The following is a 22,147-nucleotide window of genomic DNA, read 5'->3' on the forward strand; positions in this document are numbered from 1 at the left end:
CACGGTGCAAATCAACGAAGGCAATAGTCTTTCAACGCAGCTGCTGAGGCCTTAAATTTGAGAAGTGAGACTCCTCAGAAGACTACCTGAACTTTCTTTCCTGGAATCCAGGAGCAGCAACACCGAGAGCTCCTCACAGCTCCTCTGGAGGATTATGCCATTATAGCTGACAACTTGAGCTTCTTCAGAGTACGACGGCTACAAGGCAAAGTCAGTCCTGCTCCGCTTACACCCAGCAGGAACCATGGATGACCCCTATCACAACAACGTGAACCAGCAGATGACAGAGGGTGGAGAATACACCTACACCCAGGACGGAGGAGGTCAGGATGGCTACCCTTACCAGTCGGACTACCCTCCACAGGAGGAGGACGCTGCCAGCGATGCCACCGAGGGTGCAGATGATGATGAGCAGATGTATGAAGGGGAGTACCAGGGCGTCCCACACCCTGATGAGATCAAGGAGGCGCGGCGGGCGGCGCGGCTGGAGGCCAGGAGGAAAGCCCGTCTGGCTGGACAGCAGCAGGAAGAGGAGGAGGACAACTTGCCAGAGCAGTACGAGAGCATCATGGAGGACTGCGGCCACGGACGCTTCCAATGGATGCTGTTCTTCGTGCTGGGCCTGGCACTGATGGCTGACGGAGTGGATGGCTTCGTAGTGGGCTTCGTCCTGCCCAGTGCTGAGAAGGACATGTGCATATCCAACTCGGACAAAGGATTGTTGGGTAAGTGACAGCAAAGGGATGGAAGATGAAGTCTCCAGTGAGTGTGTGTGGTGAAAATGTACCTGACTTAAGTGTTTCATTCCAAAATGAAAGATCAGTCTTTAAAAAAAACCATTGAACAACAACAACAACAACAACAACAACACTGAGAAGGGGCAGGCTTGTAATTATAGAAAAATACTTGAAACAAGATTAAGAGTCTAGCAGCTCTAGCAGTGCTTTGAACAAAATGATAACATAAGCATGTCGATGTTAGGCAGGTATGTTTACCATGTTTAGTATCTTATTTTAGTGTGTTAACATCAAGCAGCAACCTAAAGGGCTGCAAAAACTGCAGGTCCTCCCATGGCCTGGTGTCAGAATGCAGAATTTTTAGGATATGAATTTTTCTATATCTCACTTCTTCATGTTGTATTAAGGTTTGAATTATGTGTGATTAAGCTAATGGGTGCTTTGAGTGTCAGCTAGCCGCTAGCTGTCTCCAACAAGATGTCGCTCGGCCCACATCAGCTCCACCAAGTTCCACCTCTTTCCCCATGTTAGGATAAGGGAGTGGAGACTAGTCTGAGTCACCAAATGTAGATTCCTGGAATAATGTTGCACTCCATTGCAAGTGGGAAGTCGATATTTTCGAGTCAGTATTACCATCTTCCAATCTAAAAGCGTCGCAGTGCATCTGGACTCAAGGACACCTGCTGCAAACGGGTGTTTGACTAGCAAGTCTGTGAGCTTCACGAGCAACTACAGCAGCTCTTTTAACAGTTACAGGCACTTTAACTAAAAAAAACTAAAAACTAAAAAAAGAAGACAGGAGGAATAGGCTCGTAAAGCAAACTGTCAAAGACTTCTACTGAGCACAACTCAACTGAAAATGACAATGACAAAGTTGTATTCACTGCACCTTTCACAAAGCAAACACTACAGAAGGTATAAAGTGATGAAGAGGTTAAAAGTAATTGTTTACCATGTGTGCCACCATACTGCTGTGATGCCATTTGTGTTTATGTCAGCATAGTCCGGCTTGGTGGATCCTGCCCGGGTTTCCAACTTCCAACTGTGCAATGACATGCAGCATAAGCCACCCTTGGCCCTTGGTCACCTATTTTTGGCAGCCTTGTCGTTCCTTCAGCTATCTTCGTATAAACATGTTGCCAACACCAACCTCTGAGTTAGCAACCTACATCGCTAAAAATGGCTGGTAACCCTAACCCTAACCTGGTTGCTAACAGTACACTCATAAACAAGCTAGCAGCAGTCTTTTTCTTTCTTTTTGTAGGAATTTTGCCATTAATGCCAGGCTCGCCTTACCATGTGCTAAACATGTTCCCCCTGACACTATTTTACAGGGGCACTGGCGCTACATCGTGGGTTTAGCACCGTGCTAAAGACAATCATGAATGTTGAAAAAATGCAAACAAGCCAGAGCGTTGTTTCCCCTATACCAGAATGAGAATTGGTGCAGCAAAACCTTTCTTGTGTTGTGGTGGTCTAACTTTGCGAGACAAAGCAGAGTAAACCTATGGGTGACATAATGGAGACTATGTCCATGTTTAATACAGTCTACGGTTAGATGCTAATATTTGCTAATCATAACCAAGCACAAAGTGCGCCTGAATGTGATTGGAATGTCATTAGTTATGCAAGTATTAAAGGTGCAATATGTATGAATTTTAATTGAAAACATTAAAAACTTTGACATTATGATGTCTACTTGTAATGTTGCAAAGCACGTTTAGCACGCTAACCAGCTAGCCCTGGGCGTCCCAGGCTAAAGCTATGAGCTCCCAATCAGGACTGCTAGCTGCACCACTAACTGAGCTAACTAGTTAACATCAGCTGCAGTTGGCAGCATTTTATGAATTCAACAGGCGGCCAATTCTTCAAATCAAAATTTTGAGCTGATGATGGCTCCAGAGGAAAAGTAAGGGGATCAGTAGAGTTATTACAATCCCTCCTGAAGGGAACATGAACATCTGTACCGAGTTTTCTGAAAATCAATCCAATAGTTATTGAGGCATTTCACTCAAAGCCACACATTTCAACCTCATGTGAAGGGATCACCAAAGTCAATACAATTTACAGTCCGTGTACCATGTACCTATACAAATTTCCCAGCCATCCATCCAAAAGGCCGACCTATAGACCGACATTGCTATCCACAGAGCCATTCAGCTAGCAGGGATAAAAAGAAATAAAACAAAACAATACAGGCTTTGGAAACCTATAAGACTTAGCTAATTACAATCATCTGCATTGTTTCAAGAAATCAATCTTTACCCAGAGAGGAGGAACTCATCAGTGAAATGATCTTCTGTTGTGCTTGGCTGGAGCAAAATCCTGCATATGTTTGGCTCTTGATGGCACATGGTTGCAGACCACTGCATCAGACAGAAATATCCCCCTGCAGCCGCTGGGACAAATTAGGGGGAAAGGCTTGGATCCTTCTCGGCAGATGCAGAAATTATGAACACAACCAACATTGTGTGTATTAATAGACTATGGGTCCACTGTGAGCTGGCACATTGAGTCACGAGATAGTGAGACTTGGCATCGGTACAACAAATGTTTGGGAGTTAACCCGAGGGACGTATCACCACATGTTAATTGTTTAATTATGTTAGATACCACAGAGAGAAATGAGTGCCTGCCTTCAACATACTTTGAATATGACTGTGAATTAAGGATGCTGTTTTCTGTCTTTTCTTTTTTTTAGCTGCCTGCACGCTTCACAAATATTGTATCACAACAGCAAACATGCCAAAAAAAAAGATACTGCAATTTGTATGCAGCATAGATCCAACTTACTGGGAAATGTACCTTGAAAACGTCTGTTCCTCCCTTTCTGTGCCGGCAACTAAACTGCAAATTAAAGCCCCTCACCTTATTTCCCAGGCCTCGTGTGTAGCCAGGCGATGTGGCAGATTGCACATCGCTCATTTCATCTTAACAACGGGCTCCTGGGATGAGGCATTGCGAGAGATTGATGAGAAACCCGGTGGCGATTGTATTCAGTGTGTGTTCCCAGGCTAATATGGAGCATGTTGCAGCAGTCAGAGAGCCTGGCGGCCTGCAGCGCCCGGTGCAGAGCTGTCAGATACGCTTCAGGCCTCTGACAGCCTGTGGTAGCGGGAGGAAGGCCTGGCGAAAATGAAATCACAGCGTCTGTGCGGCGCGGGAGGGGAGCACTGATCATTGGCTGAGAATATGAAGTAGATCTGCAGAATGATCCCATCTGATTCACACTCATGCTCTGTTCACCAGAATCACGGGAGCAGAAATGTGTTTAATCCTAACCTCATTGTTTTGAAAACTCCCATAGCTTTTGTTAAAGAGAGGAGGATGATTGGTGCACTTACCTTTAATGGTGTTTTTATTGTTTAATCCATAGAGTGAAAATACAACAAGGCTATAGTGGCACGATGCTGGCGACAAAGAAGAGAAAGTTCTGGCAGGTTTTAAACACCAGGCTTGATGTGGATGCAAAGGAAATTGCTTAACCTGCAGCTGATGCATTTCTGGACTTACACTGAAAATGCAAATAATGATAATAATAAGGCCATGGTTATATGATGCTCCCCTAGGGTTATAAAAGGGATCATGCAGAATATCTTCGGTGCTTGGCACTGATTGCTGGTCAGTCGAGCCAGCTATGTCCAGTTCTGTCATGTCCTTTGATCGACTGGTTTCTGATTTTGTCTTTTTGTCTGTTTAGCAGTGACGGCCTCAAAGCTCATGCAAATTATCCAGCTCTTCTGCTTTTGACTCCAATCAAACTGTTGCCGTTGCTTGACATGTGAAATCCCTGTCTCTGAGGTCTAGGTTCAGGCGTGCTCTACAGCCACTGGCTCCACTGCTGACGGAGCCGTGAGCTTCTTTGCTCGCTACAGCCAAGGATAGCTAGCAACAGCTACTGTCTGAGCTACTGAATATCACACAAACATCTGTAACGCTGTCTAATGAAAGGCATACTTCCTGTTAACAGGAAGCACGTGAGTATCCCAAGCTGTAATGTCAACTTCCAAAAATAACAGTGGGTAAGTGGGTGGTATAGGCCTACGATTTTGCGAACGTATCCAACGCCACCCACCATCATGGGTCAGGTTAGAGTTGTTGACCAAAGGCTATCCCATTATTTTACCTCCTTATGAGTCATGTATTAGCATGCTAATGTTAGTTTTGTCAGTTCGCTTGGATAGCTAAGCAACAGTTACATACAGTCTCAGATATCAACAGTAATAGAGTGGTGTGGGGATGACGTATTTTTGTAAAGATGGACTAGTGAGTGGATGAGTCTCCCGTTCGGCAAGCTGACGTCTAATGGCCGTGACAACCTCTGTAGTCTCATTTAGCCGCAGTTTTTAAGACATGTAAGCACTTTAATATTCTATTGTGGGACATCTAATGATGTTTTTTATGTTGCAGAATAAAACGGACCTCACTTCACACTTTTAATCGAAAACCCATTCAAAAAACCCAATCAATTTGAGATGAAGGAACCGGATGTGCAAAAATGCCAACTGATTTCTGGGTTTTAGGACTCATTACTACAGCATTATATTACTCTCTTTGAAAGTTTGTGCGGTGCACCCTGTGATAATTTATTGATGTGTCAAATTAACATGTGACATGTCATATATTATAACGAGTGAGAACAGCTGGAGCAGGAGCACCAGACAGTCAAATGTAACAACTTTCACTCACTGGCTACAAACTCAATCTGTAGTGTTTGGTCAATCTGAGACAGATAAATAGCAGAACTGACGTAACAGGAAAATGGAGCAGATTGTCACTTAAGGGCTTTTCCCTGCTGTTGAAGGATAAGAAAATGAATTCACTATCTAATTGGCTCCATGGCAATGGAAAGTCGGGTGAAGTTTCGTAGTCCACTAAACACATTGCAGAATTCTCCTGAACAAGTGAAGAAGACGGGGACTTGTTTTAAAACGTACAAATAAAATCGATTACTTGTGTAATCCAAGTCTCTGGGAGCCCTGAGAGCCCAAATTGATTTGAAAAGACAAAATTTACACCCTTGACAGGTGGTCAAGGTCATGCACCCACTCCAGCTAGGGTGCATGCTAACGTTTTTAGCCTAGCAGCTACAGTGAAGATTTCAACTATGCAAAGGGTGTGAATAGCTTAATTTCAAATCAGTTTGGGATCTCTTGGCTTCCAGGGACTTGGATTATGCCGAACGAGCTGTATCGATCCATTATAGTTGTCAACTTCTGTCGTTAAGGAGAATATTGTAACGCTGTTTTTCTGTGAAGCTCCAGAAATATTTTGTGGACAATGAAACTTAGCCCGATTTTTCCTTTGGCATAGGGATGAGCAGATAATGACTGAATTTTCATTTTTCTGTGAACTTATCCTTTAAGCCATTTTGGAAAAAACGCTACAGGGTGCCCACTGTTTAGTATTCAGCTCACATGTGCTTGTGTCAGGGAGCTTATTAACTTCTATCTGTAATAAAACAACATTTTCTGTGCATGCTCAAAGGCCTCACATCTGTTTCGTACACAGGGTCAGCACTTCTTTAGACAGTAGATACTGTATGTTTGGAGGATGCATGGTCAACAGTGTTCTTCATCGAGATGTGCTAAATGAACGAATGGTGTTTTCACGTTTAATATTGCAAGAAAAAGGAAAACTCCTCTCTTCCCGTCAGGGATTCAGTGTCTTCACTGTGCTCAAGGACACTTGAACAGACAGATAGAAGCTTGTTGCTGCAGGGGTTGATCCGGGCCTGGGCCTCCGTCTGAAGGACAGGCTTTCTAACCACAAGGCCACCCTGTCAACCTGTCCATGTACATATTCAAGGCATACACATGGCCTTGAGCAACATCTTGGCAATGATATTAGGTGACATGTTGGCCTTGACTCTTTGTCTCCCGGTGCCCTTAGCAGTCTCTTGTTGAATGAGTTGGATGTGCAGGTTGGCGTGTGGAGCGCCTGAGCATTTGGATAGTCTAGTAATCCACAGGGAAGGTGCACACTATGGCTCCACGTGCCGCTAAGCTGCTTAGTCCCACTGTAATTAGGGCTGTGTGTAGTAAAAACACAGAGCAGGCAGGAGGCACAGGTCCGAAGGTTTAAACAACACGGTGAAGAGGATGGCCGATGTTGCAGGTCCTGACGCCGACAGCAGGGGAGAGCATATTACTCTCCCCAGAGACATAAAAAGGAAGCACATAATCATTGTTATCGCCTCGGTGCAGTAATGGGCAGCACAGTTGGTCCCTGTTCAGGGCTGTTGCATTACAAGAAAAAGAAATGGCAGAGTGCACGCTGGGTTTAGGCTCCAGACCGCTGTGACTCAGAGTGAGATTCTGCAGGTAAAATGCTCCCCCCCCCAAAAAAGTTCTCTTCTGATAACAGCAACGAGACCTGGAGCATCAGATGTGGGTGAAACTGAATGCAGATTAAAAATATAGAGGGTGAATGTTGTGGAAGTGAAGCACTCTTAGATGCTTCAAAATGATTATGACATTTACTTCTAAGTCTTTCCTGGAATCAGTCGAGATATATTTCCTGTTATTATGAATATTGGGGAAATGTTGACGCGTCACACTGAATTACAATCGAGAGAGACGATTTCTCTATTCGTCTGTGTTCATACGAGGGTGAAGGGAGCCCCCTTGTGGAGATCAGGACTCTTGGTCTTGTTTCTTCTATTAATTACAGATCTACTTGCTCTTCCCTCCAATGATATGTGAATGTTTATGTATGCAAATAAATGTATCTGTAGAGCTTAGACCGTGTCTTTCAATGAGACCAAGTCTGCATAATGGGGGTAAAACATGTGACTTGTGTAAAGGTCAAATGCCTCCAAATGAGGTTTGTGTTTGTGTGTGTGTTTGCAGGTCTGCTGGTGTATGTGGCCATGATGGTGGGGGCGTTGGTGTGGGGGGGTCTGTGTGACAAGATGGGGAGAAGGAAGTGTCTGATCTACGTCCTCACCATCGACCTGGTCTTCTCCTTCCTGTCCTGCTTCGCCCAGAGCTACGGCTTCTTCCTCTTCTTCAGGTTCTGCTCCGGCTTCGGGTGAGACACCATTTGCATTCACATTTGCCTCCCTTGAGCAATGACAACTCGATGGGCTTTTATAATGACTGACCTTTTCAATAAATAATCCTTTTAGCGGAAGCAAGCACGTCCATAACATTTAGGGGGGGGAAAAAAAGCACATCCCTGTTTTTGTATTGGAAGATATTTGTTCCAAAATAAAAAAAACCTGACATTTAAGCAAGATAAGTAGCACTTCCATTAAAACAAACTGTGGACCTTTAGGAACAGCCTGAGGTACAGAGAGGACATTATAATTCAAGAACACCAGTCCACTCACTTGTTAGTTAAGAATTCCTCATTAATACAACACATTTATATTGCATGCTGCACACAAGGAGATCTCTGCTTATTTACTTCAACAGAGCATTTCTTTATTATACCAATTAAAACAAGCGAACAATGTTCTTTGCTGGATACTAATTTGAGTTTTATTGCTGACTTCCTGCTGTCGTCAGCACCTTGGTGCTGTGCACAGATTGATTCTGCAGCTTTCAAAGACACATTTCTTTTGATAATGATTGCAGCCTGAGTGTACCCAGACCTGCAATATTGATGTCTGAGCTTTTTGCAAAGCAAAAAAAATAAATAAAAAATACAAGGTCACCAAAATAAAATGTTCAGCTGTTGCTGATTCACCGTGATAATGAGCCCCATGTTAGTCATTAACACTCACTTCTGCAGGATATGGGGCCCATTTTTGCTGTTTTAAAAAAAAACAACAAAAAAAACATAAAGAGCAGGCAGACAGCACACCCCCGTACAGGAAGATTTCTCATCATAATAAAAAACATATAAACCTTCTAGTAGTTGCTGTCTTTCATGTAATGTGTACATGGTTATATGTTTCACCGTTTTTTGTCTGTTCGAACCCGTTTAAAGAGTTCAAACTAAGTATTTGATTTTATTTTGTTGTCGTCCAGCAGCTATCGGAATATTATCTCGCCATGATCACGATCTGAGTGTGCTTTAGTCCCTGACCAACACTTCCCCTGCCATCAGCAGCCTCTAGCCATCAAACATTCCGTCGATCTTTGGCCCTGATTTGAAGCATATTCTAGTCTGATCAGTCCTGCCCTCAGAAGAAACTGACCACCAAAAACAATCCACAAAGTATTCAGTTGCTGCTAGCAATTCTTCAATATCTCACAAAATGCATTAAAAATGCATTCTATCATAAGTATTCAGAACTGGCTGTTCACAATCTGGGTATGCACTTGAAGGTTTTGGTTGCTGGATGAACTGAGGCTGAGAACATTCACAACATAAAATGTTATTGTGAGCATTTATACCTAAGTCATAAACCTTTATGCTTAGTTGTTTATCCGCATTTAAAGCAACATTATGTAACTGTTTTACATCAGAGTAACAGCTTCAAAATCATGTTGATGCTACAGTGTCTTGTAATAGAGTGAATAGTGTCTCTGTCTCAGCCACTCCACCCCCCATCACTTGTTTTTCCACTGTGTATCCTCAGTGAGAGGGTGGGGTCACAGTGCTAGATACATGTTCACCTCAACACACAAGTTTTCAACACATAGCATTGTTAAGACATAATGAGTTTGTTTGTAGTTAGCATTTACAAGTTGTTACAGACCTGGGATTTGTATGTACGACAGTGGTGTTGCACTCAGAAAACTGTGGGAGGCGCCAAATCCCACAAAATGCCAGTTTCTACATAATGTTGCTTTAAAGAGTCAGTTTAACCAAATTACACAATAAAACTGTCCACAGTTTTCAGAGGAACTATTTCTTCAGTCGTAAGAACATTTTTCACAACAAGGTCTGTCAGGTATCCATATTATCTACTGTAGGAGAGTGTGAATGTTTATGCAGCAGGGGTGGAAGTTACCAATTACAACTACTCAAATTACTGTAATGTAACTGCAAGTCAGAGTATTTTTTTCAAGTCAAATTTTACTCCTCGTCCTCGTAAATATGCATTACACCATCTAATCTTCTTAGTTAGTTTTAAAATCATTCGCAATTTTGGATTAATTTATTAATCTTTCATCTGCATTTCTGTAGCCAATAAAGCAATCTGTTCACAAACGGTCCAATGAAAACCCTGACATGCAGACAGAATACAAAACAGTGCAGCGGGTGCAGGTTTGGAGAGGTGGCCATGACCACTGAGCAGAACAGAACAGAGCAGGAGTTAGGAGTAATTCAGACTGAAGAGTTGGAGAAACAGAAACTTCTTTCATTGAATGCCTGCTATTGATAACACATTAAACATCAACGGTTAATAAATAACTAATATTCTGAAGAGCACTCTTTCACGTAAGCATATTTGAATACCAGTAGTTTTGCTTGTAACTGAGTAATATTTCTAATATCTAACATGTCAAGATACTAAAGCAAATGATCCTGTAAATCCTCAGAGGGTGATGGACAGAAGAAAAGTGTTTCGTGAGGAAAAATCAAACTTTTATTTTTTGAGGACTGACATGTTTTTCATCCCCCAGAATTGGCGGCTCCATCCCAATAGTTTACACCTACTTCACCGAGTTCCTGCAGATGGACAAACGTGGAGAACATCTGAGCTGGCTCTGCATGTTCTGGATGCTGGGAGGCCTGTATGCCTCCTTCACTGCCTGGGGAATCATCCCTCACTATGGTAACACACACACACATACATGCTGACGTGCACAATCAAACACACACATTACAGTGTGAAGGCACACAAACAAACTGTTTATTTCACTTTTATTGGAGGAGCGTTTGATCGATTGGCATGTGGGACTTTTGTCCTCTGGCTAAATTCATTTCTTACATCCTCTTTGTGCTTGTTAATGTGCCTCATCTCGAGACATTTTCTCAGCTACATCCTCCTGAATATGAATAATTCACATTGGCATATGATCAAATTTTGCCACCATCAGCAAAATCATTCTAAGTCTAAAATGAGCCCACAGTTGCCTGTCTGTAATTGACTTTAACGTCTGAATCCATTAAATGTTTGAAGGGCGAATGCTCATGCAAAAATATGTACATTGGTGCATATCATACATTTTTTATATACTAAAGACGACAACAAAGATGGGTTTTGTTGCACTATGAATTTTAAGGGATTTGGACATCAAGATATGCCAGAAAGATAGTTTCTTGAAATAATAACTTGCTTTTTACTGGATGGTCTTCCAGGCTGGGGCTTCTCCATCGGTACAGAGTTCCAGATGCACAGCTGGAGGTTATTTATTCTCGTGTGTCTCTTCCCTGCTCTGGCTGCGCTGGTCGGAATCATCTTCATGCCGGAGAGTCCTCGTTTCCTGCTTGAGGTCAGGTCAAGTGTCTCCAGATTAAAACATGCAAGAATAAACACATTTATCTGTCCTGCTTCTATTGATTAAGAATGACTGCAGGAATACTGACACTTAAGCTCCCTATCTTTATATCATTATGTCAGTGTACAGTTTTAAACATTAAGCTGTGATTGGCTAAAAATGTTGAGTCATCAGCCACCGCAGCAACATCCCACTGCTGTGCAAAGGTAGCGAAAGGCTGCTAAGGCGCCACCAGGACAGCACCCACCCCTGTTTCTCATCCAGGACATTGTCAGACCTGTAACCACATGTGGTATTGTATTTGTGTGTTACAGCAGGGCTGCTCCAACATGTTCGTATCACACACCCCCAAATTATCACACGTTCCCCCCATCTGATAAGAGGCAGGCCTCATGGGAACATTGTTACTCAGCCACATCTGGCTACAGAGCGTGTGGGAATCATAAACCCTGAGAGGATTCACAGTGAAATATTGGTTATGTAGACGTTTATAGATACGTTTGTGTGTTGTTTTCAGAACGCCCGACATGATGAGGCGTGGATGATCCTGCGACAAGTTCACGACACCAACTGGAAGGCCAAGGGGGAGCCGGAGAGAGTCTTCACTGTAAGCAGTCCGGTGACAAAATGAATGGAAGCAGAGGCTGTTACATCTGATCCTCAGCCGTCATAAATAACAGAAATGATTGCCGTGTTCAACGGGGTTTGGCACGTCCTAGCAGGAGCAGCGCGGGTGTAATTAATATCAGTAACGATGGCTCAGTGCATTTAGGTGTTTGGGTCCTGCTGTTGTACATGCTGGCTTACTGGGGCACTTTAAATCGAATCATTAATGTTATTGGTTACAGCCGTGCTTCTCCTACTGCGACAAGTCAATATGTCTGCTGAGAAAAAAAGAAATTGGAAAAAACAGAAATTGGCAGCGACAAAAGATTGTTACTGCAATTATAATCTGTGCTGTTGGTGAAAAGCTGCAGCGTACGTCAACTTCTCGTGTCAGAAGTGTCACAAATAGCACATTTGGAAGCTATTTCACTGGACTTACATATTAAACTGGTGGAATTCATCAAGTCAGACAAGCACAGGTGTACGGTGAATACTAAAATGAACAATGGTTTAATTCCATTTAGCTGCTTCAGACCAGGGACCACCTGTGAGGTTTTAGAGGGACACTTAGAGGGAACGTAGCCATTGTTAATGTTATTAGTGTCAGCTGTTCCTCCTGCGTGTCACATGAAAGCTCAACATGTTTGAATGCCACATTCATGAAACCCTGTTTAACCTCTTCGATGTGTCCTGAATATCTGTTCAAATGAAAATGAAATTCTGTTTTTTCTTCGTTCAGGTGACCAACATTAAGACTCCACAAACTCAGGAGGACGAGTTCATAGAGATCCAGAGCGACACTGGGACTGCCTTCCAGCGCTGGACCGTCAGACACATGACCATGCTGCAACAGGTCTGCAAATCAATCCTGAATACAGAATACATAGAATAGAGAGGACTAAATTACTATCACTATGTGTATCTTAAACCTTGGAGAGCTGGTCCCATGTATTAGGTTGCTCACAAGATTGACGAACTCTCCTTTTGCACAAGTGCTGCTATCTATATTTTTATATAAATATTGTGATTTTCACCTTTTTAAGGCTTTTTCTGTGCCGAGGTGACGGCCATGTTGGTGCTGGTGACATATGTTGAGCGAGACGATGTAGTTCACTCAGCTTTTTTACACAAAACTAAATGGTATTTTTCTTTCTTTACAACAAACTGTGACTTTCTTGACTTGGAAAATGTATTATGTTTAAAATAAACAAATATGATATGTGTGATTAATGGCACAATTAAACAGGATCAAACAATTATTTGTCTCTCCCCAATGACTAGTGTACCGGATGGGAAGCGTGACGTCACCTCTCTATAAAGACTTTACTTTGCATTTATCTGACATAAACTGAAGTGTTTTCATCTGCTTTTTCCCGCATACCTTACACATTTATTTAAACTGTCTGTCTCGTCTGTCTGTCTGTGCCATTTTCAGGTGATGGCTAACATAATGTCACTATCAGCTCCAGAGCTCAGACTACAAGGCCTCTTCCTGGTTATTGTCTGGTTCTGCTTGGCATTCAGGTAACAACTTTTTTAAAGACAGTGCTTTCAAAATGTGCCCCTGTTATTCTATCTAGCAATACAGGTCATTTTATGTTACTGTGCTGAGATTTGAATGTTTCCCTGTGCATCAGTTACCACGGGCTGGGAGTGTGGTTCCCCGACATGATCAAATACATGCAGTATGAGGAGTACGAGTCCAAGGTCCGAGTGTTTCACCGAGAAAAGGTCGAACGTTTCCACTTCAACTTCTCTCTGGTCAACCAGATCCACCGCGAAGGAGAGTACATCCATGACAAGTACGTTCCCTCAACACCTCCAACACACAGGAATAGAAAACGTTATATTTGAGTCATTTAAAGGCCCAATTCACAGTTTGTTTGTACTGCTGCTTCATGAGATTTATTTACGTTCCTTTAGGTTTGCAAACATCGAGATTAAATCCGTGAAGTTTGAGGATTCTCTGTTTGAAAACTGCTACTTTGAGGATGTCAAGTCAACCAACACCTTCTTCGAGAATTGCACCATCAAAAACACGGTCTTCTATAACACAGGTATGCAGAATAAGTGATAATATAATTAGTGAATAAAATGTTTATAGCACTTTCATGCTGCTGGCTCTAAGGTTTTGGGATCAATAAACTCAGCCAATTAGTGGTGTATAACATTAAAGCTGCCCCAAAACAGTCATCTTCGTCAAAGCATGAACACTTATAACACTGTTTACGGCGTTGTGTAACATTTAAAGCAGTAACTGTGAGCATAGCCTCCTCTTACATCCCTCTGTTCTCTGCAGACCTCTGGCAGGAAAAGTTCAAAGACTGTCGGATGGAGAACACCACCTTCCTCCACCCAAAGAAAGGCTGTCACCTGAACTTCCAGGAGGAGAACGACATTGTCATCTACATGGTCAGCTTCCTGGGCAGTTTGGCTGTGTTGCCTGGCAACATCCTCTCAGCATTGTTCATGGACAAGATAGGACGAATCAGAATAATAGGTGAGATCTCCGAGTACAATAACCCTGCACAGACTGGTTCCTGTGTGCACATTTTGCCAAATCTGTGTCTGTATGTCATCATCCATCTTCCTCTCCAGGTGGCTCTATGCTGGCGTCGTCTGCCTGCACGTTCCTGTTGCTGCTAAGTTTCAGTCAAGGAGCTGTTATATGTTGGCAGTGTCTCTTCTATGGAGCCAGCGTGGCGGCCTGGAACGGACTAGAGGTCATTTCTGTGGAACTCTACCCCTCCTCCAAAAGGTAAAGTCCAACTCTGTACCACTGGTAAAAGGTCAAATCATAAATTAGCAACTGTGAATGAGCATGGCAGGCCCATTAAGCTCTTTTTAGCCACGAGTAAAACATAAATTAACAAAAGTCAGGTGGGGACGCAGTCTTAATCTAACCTTCCTCTTTCTTTTTAATTCTGCAGGGGGACAGCGTTCGGTATCCTGAATGGGATCTGCAAATTTGCGGCCATTATCGCCAGCTTCATCTTTGCAGCCTTCATCGGCATCACCAAGATCATTCCCATCTTCCTGGCCTTCGCCGCCCTCGTCTGCGGAGGTCTGGTAGCTCTAAAGCTGCCCGAAACCCGGGAGAAAATCCTGTCTTGAAAAGCCAAACTCCTGCAGCCTCCAGGCCCCAACCACAGCACAGCTACGGGGGGAAGCTTTTTGGGGAAAGTGTCAGCTTAAACTGAATGGAGGGACAAGGAAGAAAGGCCATGCTGTGCTAGCTATGTTTATGAGTCTGCCATGGTGATACAATTAAAAAATCTTGAAAACCTGTCTGGTTGCCTATGTGAACCTGTGGTTGCTTTCTATTCCCTCTGTAAGCTCCTCAGGCTGCCCAGCATTTCTGTCACATCGTATAGAACCAGTGTTTGTCATTTCCTTTTTGTCATTTACTGCCCATCCTCTATTCACACACACACACACACACACACACACACATACACATACACACACACACATACACACGTTGTAGCAACATTTGTTTTGTGTGAGGTTTGTGTAAAAGAAAGATTAATATGAGATGAAACGTGTCTGTACTTGAGAGGTGATGTAGTTCATGTTACCATGTTGTGCTTTGAGTTCATTCCCTGTTGGAAAAGAAGGAAAGAGAGAGGACTTAACGTCATAACTTGAATTGGATTTGAATCCTGTTGTATTCACTGCCAAGGCTCAGCAGCGATATTACTGCTGGTGTTGTTATTCAGACAAAACACTCCTTTCGTTCACCCAGTCTTTATTTATTCTCCACCGTCCTGTGGTGTGTGTAGTCTCTTTAGTTCACATGTTGTTGCTTGGTTTTGTTCTCTCTAGACATAAACCTGGATTGACCATTTTATTAAATGTAGAAAGTTTTTTTTTTTTTTTATTGAATCCACTGCTGTTCATTTCTCCCAGCTGATCCAAATCTAACCTGAACAGCCGACTGGATTTTCCTCCTGTTTATTGTCTTGTCCTCGACTGAGACGTCGTGTCTGTTCTAAATTATAGAGCTGTGTTCTGTAGGTGATGATGACGTAGAACCAGAGTCTTACCTTTCACATCTTGCCATGACAAAGTGTGAGGAATTGTTCTGTTTGTCTATTGATTTTTTTTTTTTTTCTAAAAGAAGAGAATGATTCTAAACTGTGAGATTAGATGTTTTGATATGATGCTCTTATTTTAACGTTCTGATGACGAACAGTTTACAGAACCTGCTGCATTTCTGACAACATGTGTCAAGATTCCTAAGGAGCATGTTACTTTTTTGGCATGACTGAGCTGTGTGTGTGCATGTGTGTGTGGTTGTTATCCACATGTCTGTGAATTTACTGAAACACAACAGTCTGACTACCAATACTATATTTGTTGTTGTACATACTGTAGACCTGTGTATATTAGTTGTAAAATAGCTCCGTCATGACTTGAATAAAGCTGAGGGCTTCTGATCCGGTTTCCTGCTTAATGATGTCTGCGAGATGTGCAAAACATATGAAACAAGTTATAGACTTTGGATGTTACAGAGTTCAGATTTGACTTTAAGACATACTTTTATTTTTTTTAATAAGATACTGTGTGTTTTATAGAGCTAGAACAGCGGATGGTTAGCTTAGCTTAGCATAAAGACTGGGGAAAAAAGGGAAACAGGTAAGCTAGCTCTGTCCAAAAGTAGTTTGCGAACTAAAACACACACAAGTAGGCTAGCTTACAGCTAACTGCTGCTTGGGTTAAAAAAAAAAAAAAAAAGTATAAAAAGTCCAGCAGTTAAATTTAAGTTTTAAAAATCTTAATCTTGTCAATTTTATACTCCAATGTATACTCTGTCTTGGCCTCAGATTGCTTTATAAAATAATGTCAAAACACATCACAGATGCATGTTATGTATCAGGCATGATTAGCAGTGAATGGGAGATGAACATGACTGTTCCCATGTCGGTGGCAGCTGTGTATCAGGGGGTTAGTGAGGTGGGCTTGTAAAAACACAGCAGCACACAAGTGTGAGCAAGTGCCAGTAGTTGGAGGATGTGTTTACTCTGGCAGAGGTGTGAAAGACTCTCTGCTGATCTGTCCACCAGGTTTATCTGGATGTCACACTAGAGGGCAGCGAGCAGAAGACACACATTGTCTCTGGAAGTGATGCTTTAATATGATATAGCTTGACTTGAACAAGAATTGGCCGATCAGTGTAATTTAAATTAATTATGGATATATTTTTACCATTTGAGGGTTTTTTTTTTTTTAATAATGATCATTTTCTGATTCCTACTTCCTTTTTCAACAATTTAATTGAATTCACTTTATTCTGCTAAATTGTGTTGCTTTGTTCTGTGAATGTCACTCTCTTACAATTAGAGGAAATTTACTGTCCACCTCTGGCTGACCCCTCCAGTTCCAGCTATGTTTCACACCTAGGGTGCAGAATCTATCCCCTTCACCTGCCACCTCACTCACTCACACACACACACACACACACACACACACACACACACACACACACAGTCATGTTTCCATCACTTTTGGGGACATTACATATACTTACATTAATTTCCTGGAGACTCACCCTAACCTTAAAGGATAAGTACCGTTTTTTACAACCTGGACCTTATTTCTGGCAAAAGATATGGTCATTTACTCACCCAGATAACTTTGGTGTCATTCGGCGTCGTTCGGACGAAATTAGATCCAGTGTAGCGGCGATATATCCATATAATGGGAGAGACGGGGCAGCGACACACAGCCTCTATATAACACATTATCTGCCACGAAACTAGTTAATTTCATCAATATTTTGTTATGAAATGCTAGCGCTATTAGCCTCTGAGTCCGGGCTCGTCCGTTATCAACATCCGGGGTCAAACTAGCAGCAGCAGCTACAGGTAAACAAGGCGCGCTGTCGCGGGTGCGCGCGCAGCTCAGAGACGACATCTTCCAGGTCAGAGGTAGTAGATCAGCCTACAGACCCCGGATGTTGACAATAGACGAGCCCGGACTCAGAGGCTAATAGCGCTAGCATTTCATAACAAAATATTGATGAAATGAACTAGTTTCGTGGCAGATAATGTGTTATATAGAGGCTGTGTGTCGATGCCCCGTTACTCCCATTATATGGATATATCGCCGCTACACTGGATCTAATTTCGTCCGAACGACGCCGAATGACACCAAAGTTATCTGGGTGAGTAAATGACCATATCTTTTGCCAGAAATAAGGTCCAGGTTGTAAAAAACGGTACTTATCCTTTAATCTTACCTTACCCCAAAACCTCGAACCAAGTCTTCCCCCTAAAATGTAATGTTGTAGATTGTGGGAACTTTGTCCCTGTAAGGAAGGCGGGTCCCCACAATGTGATTATGTAAACAGATTTATGTCCCCACAACATGAGTTATACATATCCACTCACATGCAAATACACTAAAGCTTTCACCATACCTAATATTACCACACATATCACAAATTGTATTATCTATAATGTTTGTATTTGTAATCAAATGTGACAGTGGTCCTCTTAAAGGCACCACCTCTTGAAGGTGTTATTGATAACATTCAGCTGCTACATGTGGCATTCCATCTCATTACATTCACGTTAGCATCTCCCCCCTTGAGTGTTTTCCAGATTGTGCACTAGCTAACTTTGCTAACCCTAGCTAACATTGCTAATAGTACAGTATGCTGGGCACATACTGTAGAAATTACATTTTTTCCACAATCTGGCAACTACCAAGGCTGTTGACCGCTGACGGGACACAGATATCACGTGATACCAACGTGTTATACTGTTGGCTCACAGATCTTGGTAGACGCTGGTACCAACTGTCAGAAATCTTACACAGACATAAACAAAACAATAATTTTGGACCTGACAAACATTTTAAAATGAATGATTCACAATCATAATAATGTTATGTCAAAAAAATGATTTGCCTACATAAAAACGTTATCAGTACCACCGTAAAGTAAGTCAGTCTTGACCATCTACATCAGTTTTGTCCTTCTATTACTATAATATATAATATCTGAATTATTATAGAAACCACAGAGCTCTAACTTTTGCGATTGTTTATACAGGGAACTGTGATGGAAATGGAAATATAAAATGCTCAGTGACCATGCACCACCAGAGCACATTCAAATGCTCCTTGGCAAAGTTTTAACAATGTTGAACTGAGCAGAAGAGATGAAACACCAGTCTTGCAAAATATTTTCCCTCATTTGTTGTGTAATGGTGGCGGTGGAAAGCAATATGTGACGAGCTGGGTTGATATCTGGTCGCATCATTTTCATACAGATCAAATTATTCAGGGAGCCTTTGCATCCATCGATTCACTGCTTTGTTCATTTTCCCCCTCTAACCAGCTTGCTTATAAAAACTGGATCCGTTGTCTGGTCTGATGTTAACAGCTCGTTTCTCTGTACTGTGGTTATGAGCAAATGCTCCAGTCTAGATGAAGCAGCGACCATGAAGGCTTTCCATTCTGCGCGGGTCAGAAGTCATGGTGATTTTTGATAAAACAATGTTCTCTGTCAGAGCTCCAAGTACGCTCCGCAGACATTAACTCTCACTGGAGGAGTTGCAGAAACTATTTCGATAAGCAATTAGTGATTTCACTTTGAATGAAAAACAAAAGCAGAGCTGCCCCAGAGAGGACTAAATTATTTTCTCTTTCTTGCCTGCATTTAACTAAACCACTCATGAAATGTATAACAGTAGTGGACTGCAGAGCTTGTTAAAGTTTTCCAGACGGACCACGCTGAGGTTCAAACAACAGCTTGTTTTTTTTCTGCTGAAAATGGTTCCCAGTAGAAGATCTAAAAAGGCAAAGCCAGAAATAAAGTCTAATTTAATTGTTACAATTTCATCGTTCCTCAATTTTCCTTATACTGCTCTTCCTCTCTGCTTCTTTCCTCTGATCTTCTTTCTTTGTTATATCACTATGTATCATGGCGCCAGCCCAACGTCCCCACAGGAGTCACTGAAACTGTTTAATTTGATATTATTCCAAGCAGAGGGAGCACACTGGAGGTCGCGGTGGGGTTGATGGACTCAGGAGGCCCAGACAGGTGGCAGGCAGCCCAGCCTCAGAGCCTGCTGTGGGTGTGCGTCCACCCAGAGGTGCCAAACTCCCAGCCAGGCTCCCACAGCCTCACCTTGGTCAGGGTGAGCAGCGGGGTCGCGCCGCGGGTTCAACCCCAGTTCACCCTGCCCTCAGCCTGACACAGCAAATATATTATGATTAGATTATTTACGTTTTATCTTTGGATGATTCATACATACACCTGGCCACTTCTCACTATTCAACACACTCTTCATTATTTATGGACCTTGGAGTTGGCCGGGCTTTAGTGTTCTGGTTAAAGAAAGAAGACCCTCTGTAAACACCAGACAAAGACTATTATCTGATTCTTTCAGAGTATTTTTGTAGATATGTGGATTGATGCAAGGCCGTTCTCCACCAGGGACGATGAAACCTTGATACAGAGCCAACCACAAAGTGCTAATGCTTCATGGAAACTGAGCTGAGACAAATCAGAACTATTAATTGCGTTGAACAGGGATGGGATTTATGACTGGTTTGCTGTTCAGATGATTTAATAAACAACAGAGACGCCAAGAAAAACAAAACCTGATAAATAACAGATCAGAGAAATGGTCTCATAGCTCAAAAAAGAGGCTTCATGCAATCAGACTGAGGGCAAAAAAAGCTCCGATCTCCAATAAACAGTGGAGGGATTTTAGAGAAAAATATCAATTTATTACTTTAATTTGATTGATTTTCTATAAAACCAACAAAACATTTAAAAACTGCTGATGTCAAAGTATCACAATGTGCTCTGGTACTGTGCTCAACGCAACAAAAGGTGCAATCGCTGATAATTACGTCACTATTTCTGTATCAAAATGCATAATTCTGGTGTTGAAATAAAACCTTTTCTGTTGTTCTACACAAGGAGAAAGAGAAGGCTGAGAAAAACCTGGAGACACTCAGGGAAAAGAGGGGAGAGAAGGGGACACAGGGAGGTTAGCAGTGACTGTATTTTTCTGCCTGCCTGGTTCTCACAGCTGAGGTGTGAATCGACGCCTCCAGACTCATCAGTTCTCATCAGTGTGAAACCATCACACCTCTGCTTTAACTGGATAATGCAGGTCATTATGCTTCATTAAATGTATTTACATTCACTACATTTACATTTTTGCCATGTAGGACACGTAGGCTCTCATCCAGAAGCACGCAGGACAGGAGCAGCAGCGGCGTAACTTCCAAGATCAATGAAAAGAAAACGAAGGATCAAAGATCGCAGCTCGTGCCTGACTTGCTGTGACTATAAAATGATCACGCTGGTGAGAAGTGGGATATAAAGCGGAGGAGATCAAGAGGAGGGCAGAGCACACTGATGTCAGGTTCAAGGTTGGGGTGAGGTGAGGAGGAAGAAGTAAGAGAAGGGAGGTTCACCCCACAGCGAGGACGGGATCATCTCTTAATGCCTCTGTTAATAACGAGAAGACATCTCCTGTCCTTCTTGACATTAACATTGTGATAAAAAAAAGGTTTAACTACAAAACCGTCAGCTTTGCCTGTTTAAACACGTAATAATGGTTCTCAAGCCAAATGACACAGTCTGCTGGCTCCATTTATGTTTGATAAAAAGTTCTGCACTGGGCCCAGAATTCAGTGGAATCATAACACAGAGACACTGACACTAAACCCGAAGTCTAAACTCAAACTTTTCAAAAGTAAATTGTAACTACAGCTGTCAGATTAATGTAGTCACTTAGTGTTTCAACCATGAACATATCAAGAATTCCTCCTTAATGATTTTCATGTTCATTTTCCTTCATTTAAAGTCATAACTGTGAATATAGATGATTATTTGGACATTATTGGTGTTGTGCTTTTGTTTGTGCATCTATGCAGACATTTATATTTGGTCACAAGTTGGAAACAAAATGAAAACATCATGTGCTTCATAATGTTGATCATCTTCTTGTGCCAGCATCTTCTTCCATTCGTCTATTTATAAGACAATAGGTCATTTCATTTTTGCAGTGTGTGGCTTTCTCCCACTTTCCTTTTATATTGTCCTTTTCTCTGACCGGTGTCTTTGGCGAGAAAAACGGGATCATTGAAAACAAACCCTGTCCCCTACACATGTGCAGAATGCATCTGGGTTGCTGAAGGGACAAAAAACCCAGAAAGCAAAAACTGTTTATTGTTTTGAGCAGGAGTCAAAATTCACACCTCCACTCTTGTAGCTGAACTTTCCCAGACACAGAGGAGGAGAGGGAGAGCTACTGAGACCAGGTCCCTGTCAGTGTGTGTGTGTGTGTGTGTGTGTGTGTGTGTGTGTGTGTCTGTTCAGGGGCCTCTGCTTTAGACAGTGATGGTTTGTGAGAATCTGCAGAGGTGTCACTTCACACCTCTGTGGCCTGGCCCCGGACTTATAAACCAGTGCAACAGAGCTGAGCAGCACTCACA

At 42.4% G+C, this 22,147-nt stretch overlaps 1 protein-coding gene across 1 annotated transcript; it reads left to right on the top strand.

The window, feature by feature from the left end:
- Positions 1-244: 244 nt before the first annotated feature.
- sv2ba (synaptic vesicle glycoprotein 2Ba) lies at positions 245-15,076 on the top strand (the record flags this gene model as incomplete). The annotated part of the gene is made up of 12 exons (XM_084374485.1): positions 245-725; positions 7,589-7,769; positions 10,259-10,410; positions 10,938-11,071; positions 11,595-11,684; positions 12,423-12,536; positions 13,119-13,207; positions 13,321-13,485; positions 13,607-13,740; positions 13,983-14,183; positions 14,282-14,441; positions 14,614-15,076. The coding sequence occupies 12 exons, from the start codon at positions 245-247 to the stop codon at positions 14,795-14,797; spliced, it is 2,085 nt and encodes a 694-aa protein (XP_084230611.1). The 3' UTR covers positions 14,798-15,076.
- Positions 15,077-22,147: the final 7,071 nt, after the last annotated feature.

This window comes from Pagrus pagrus (assembly GCF_965226575.1).
Source record: "Pagrus pagrus genome assembly, chromosome: 1".
In the NCBI taxonomy this organism is placed as follows: Eukaryota; Metazoa; Chordata; class Actinopteri; order Spariformes; family Sparidae; genus Pagrus; species Pagrus pagrus.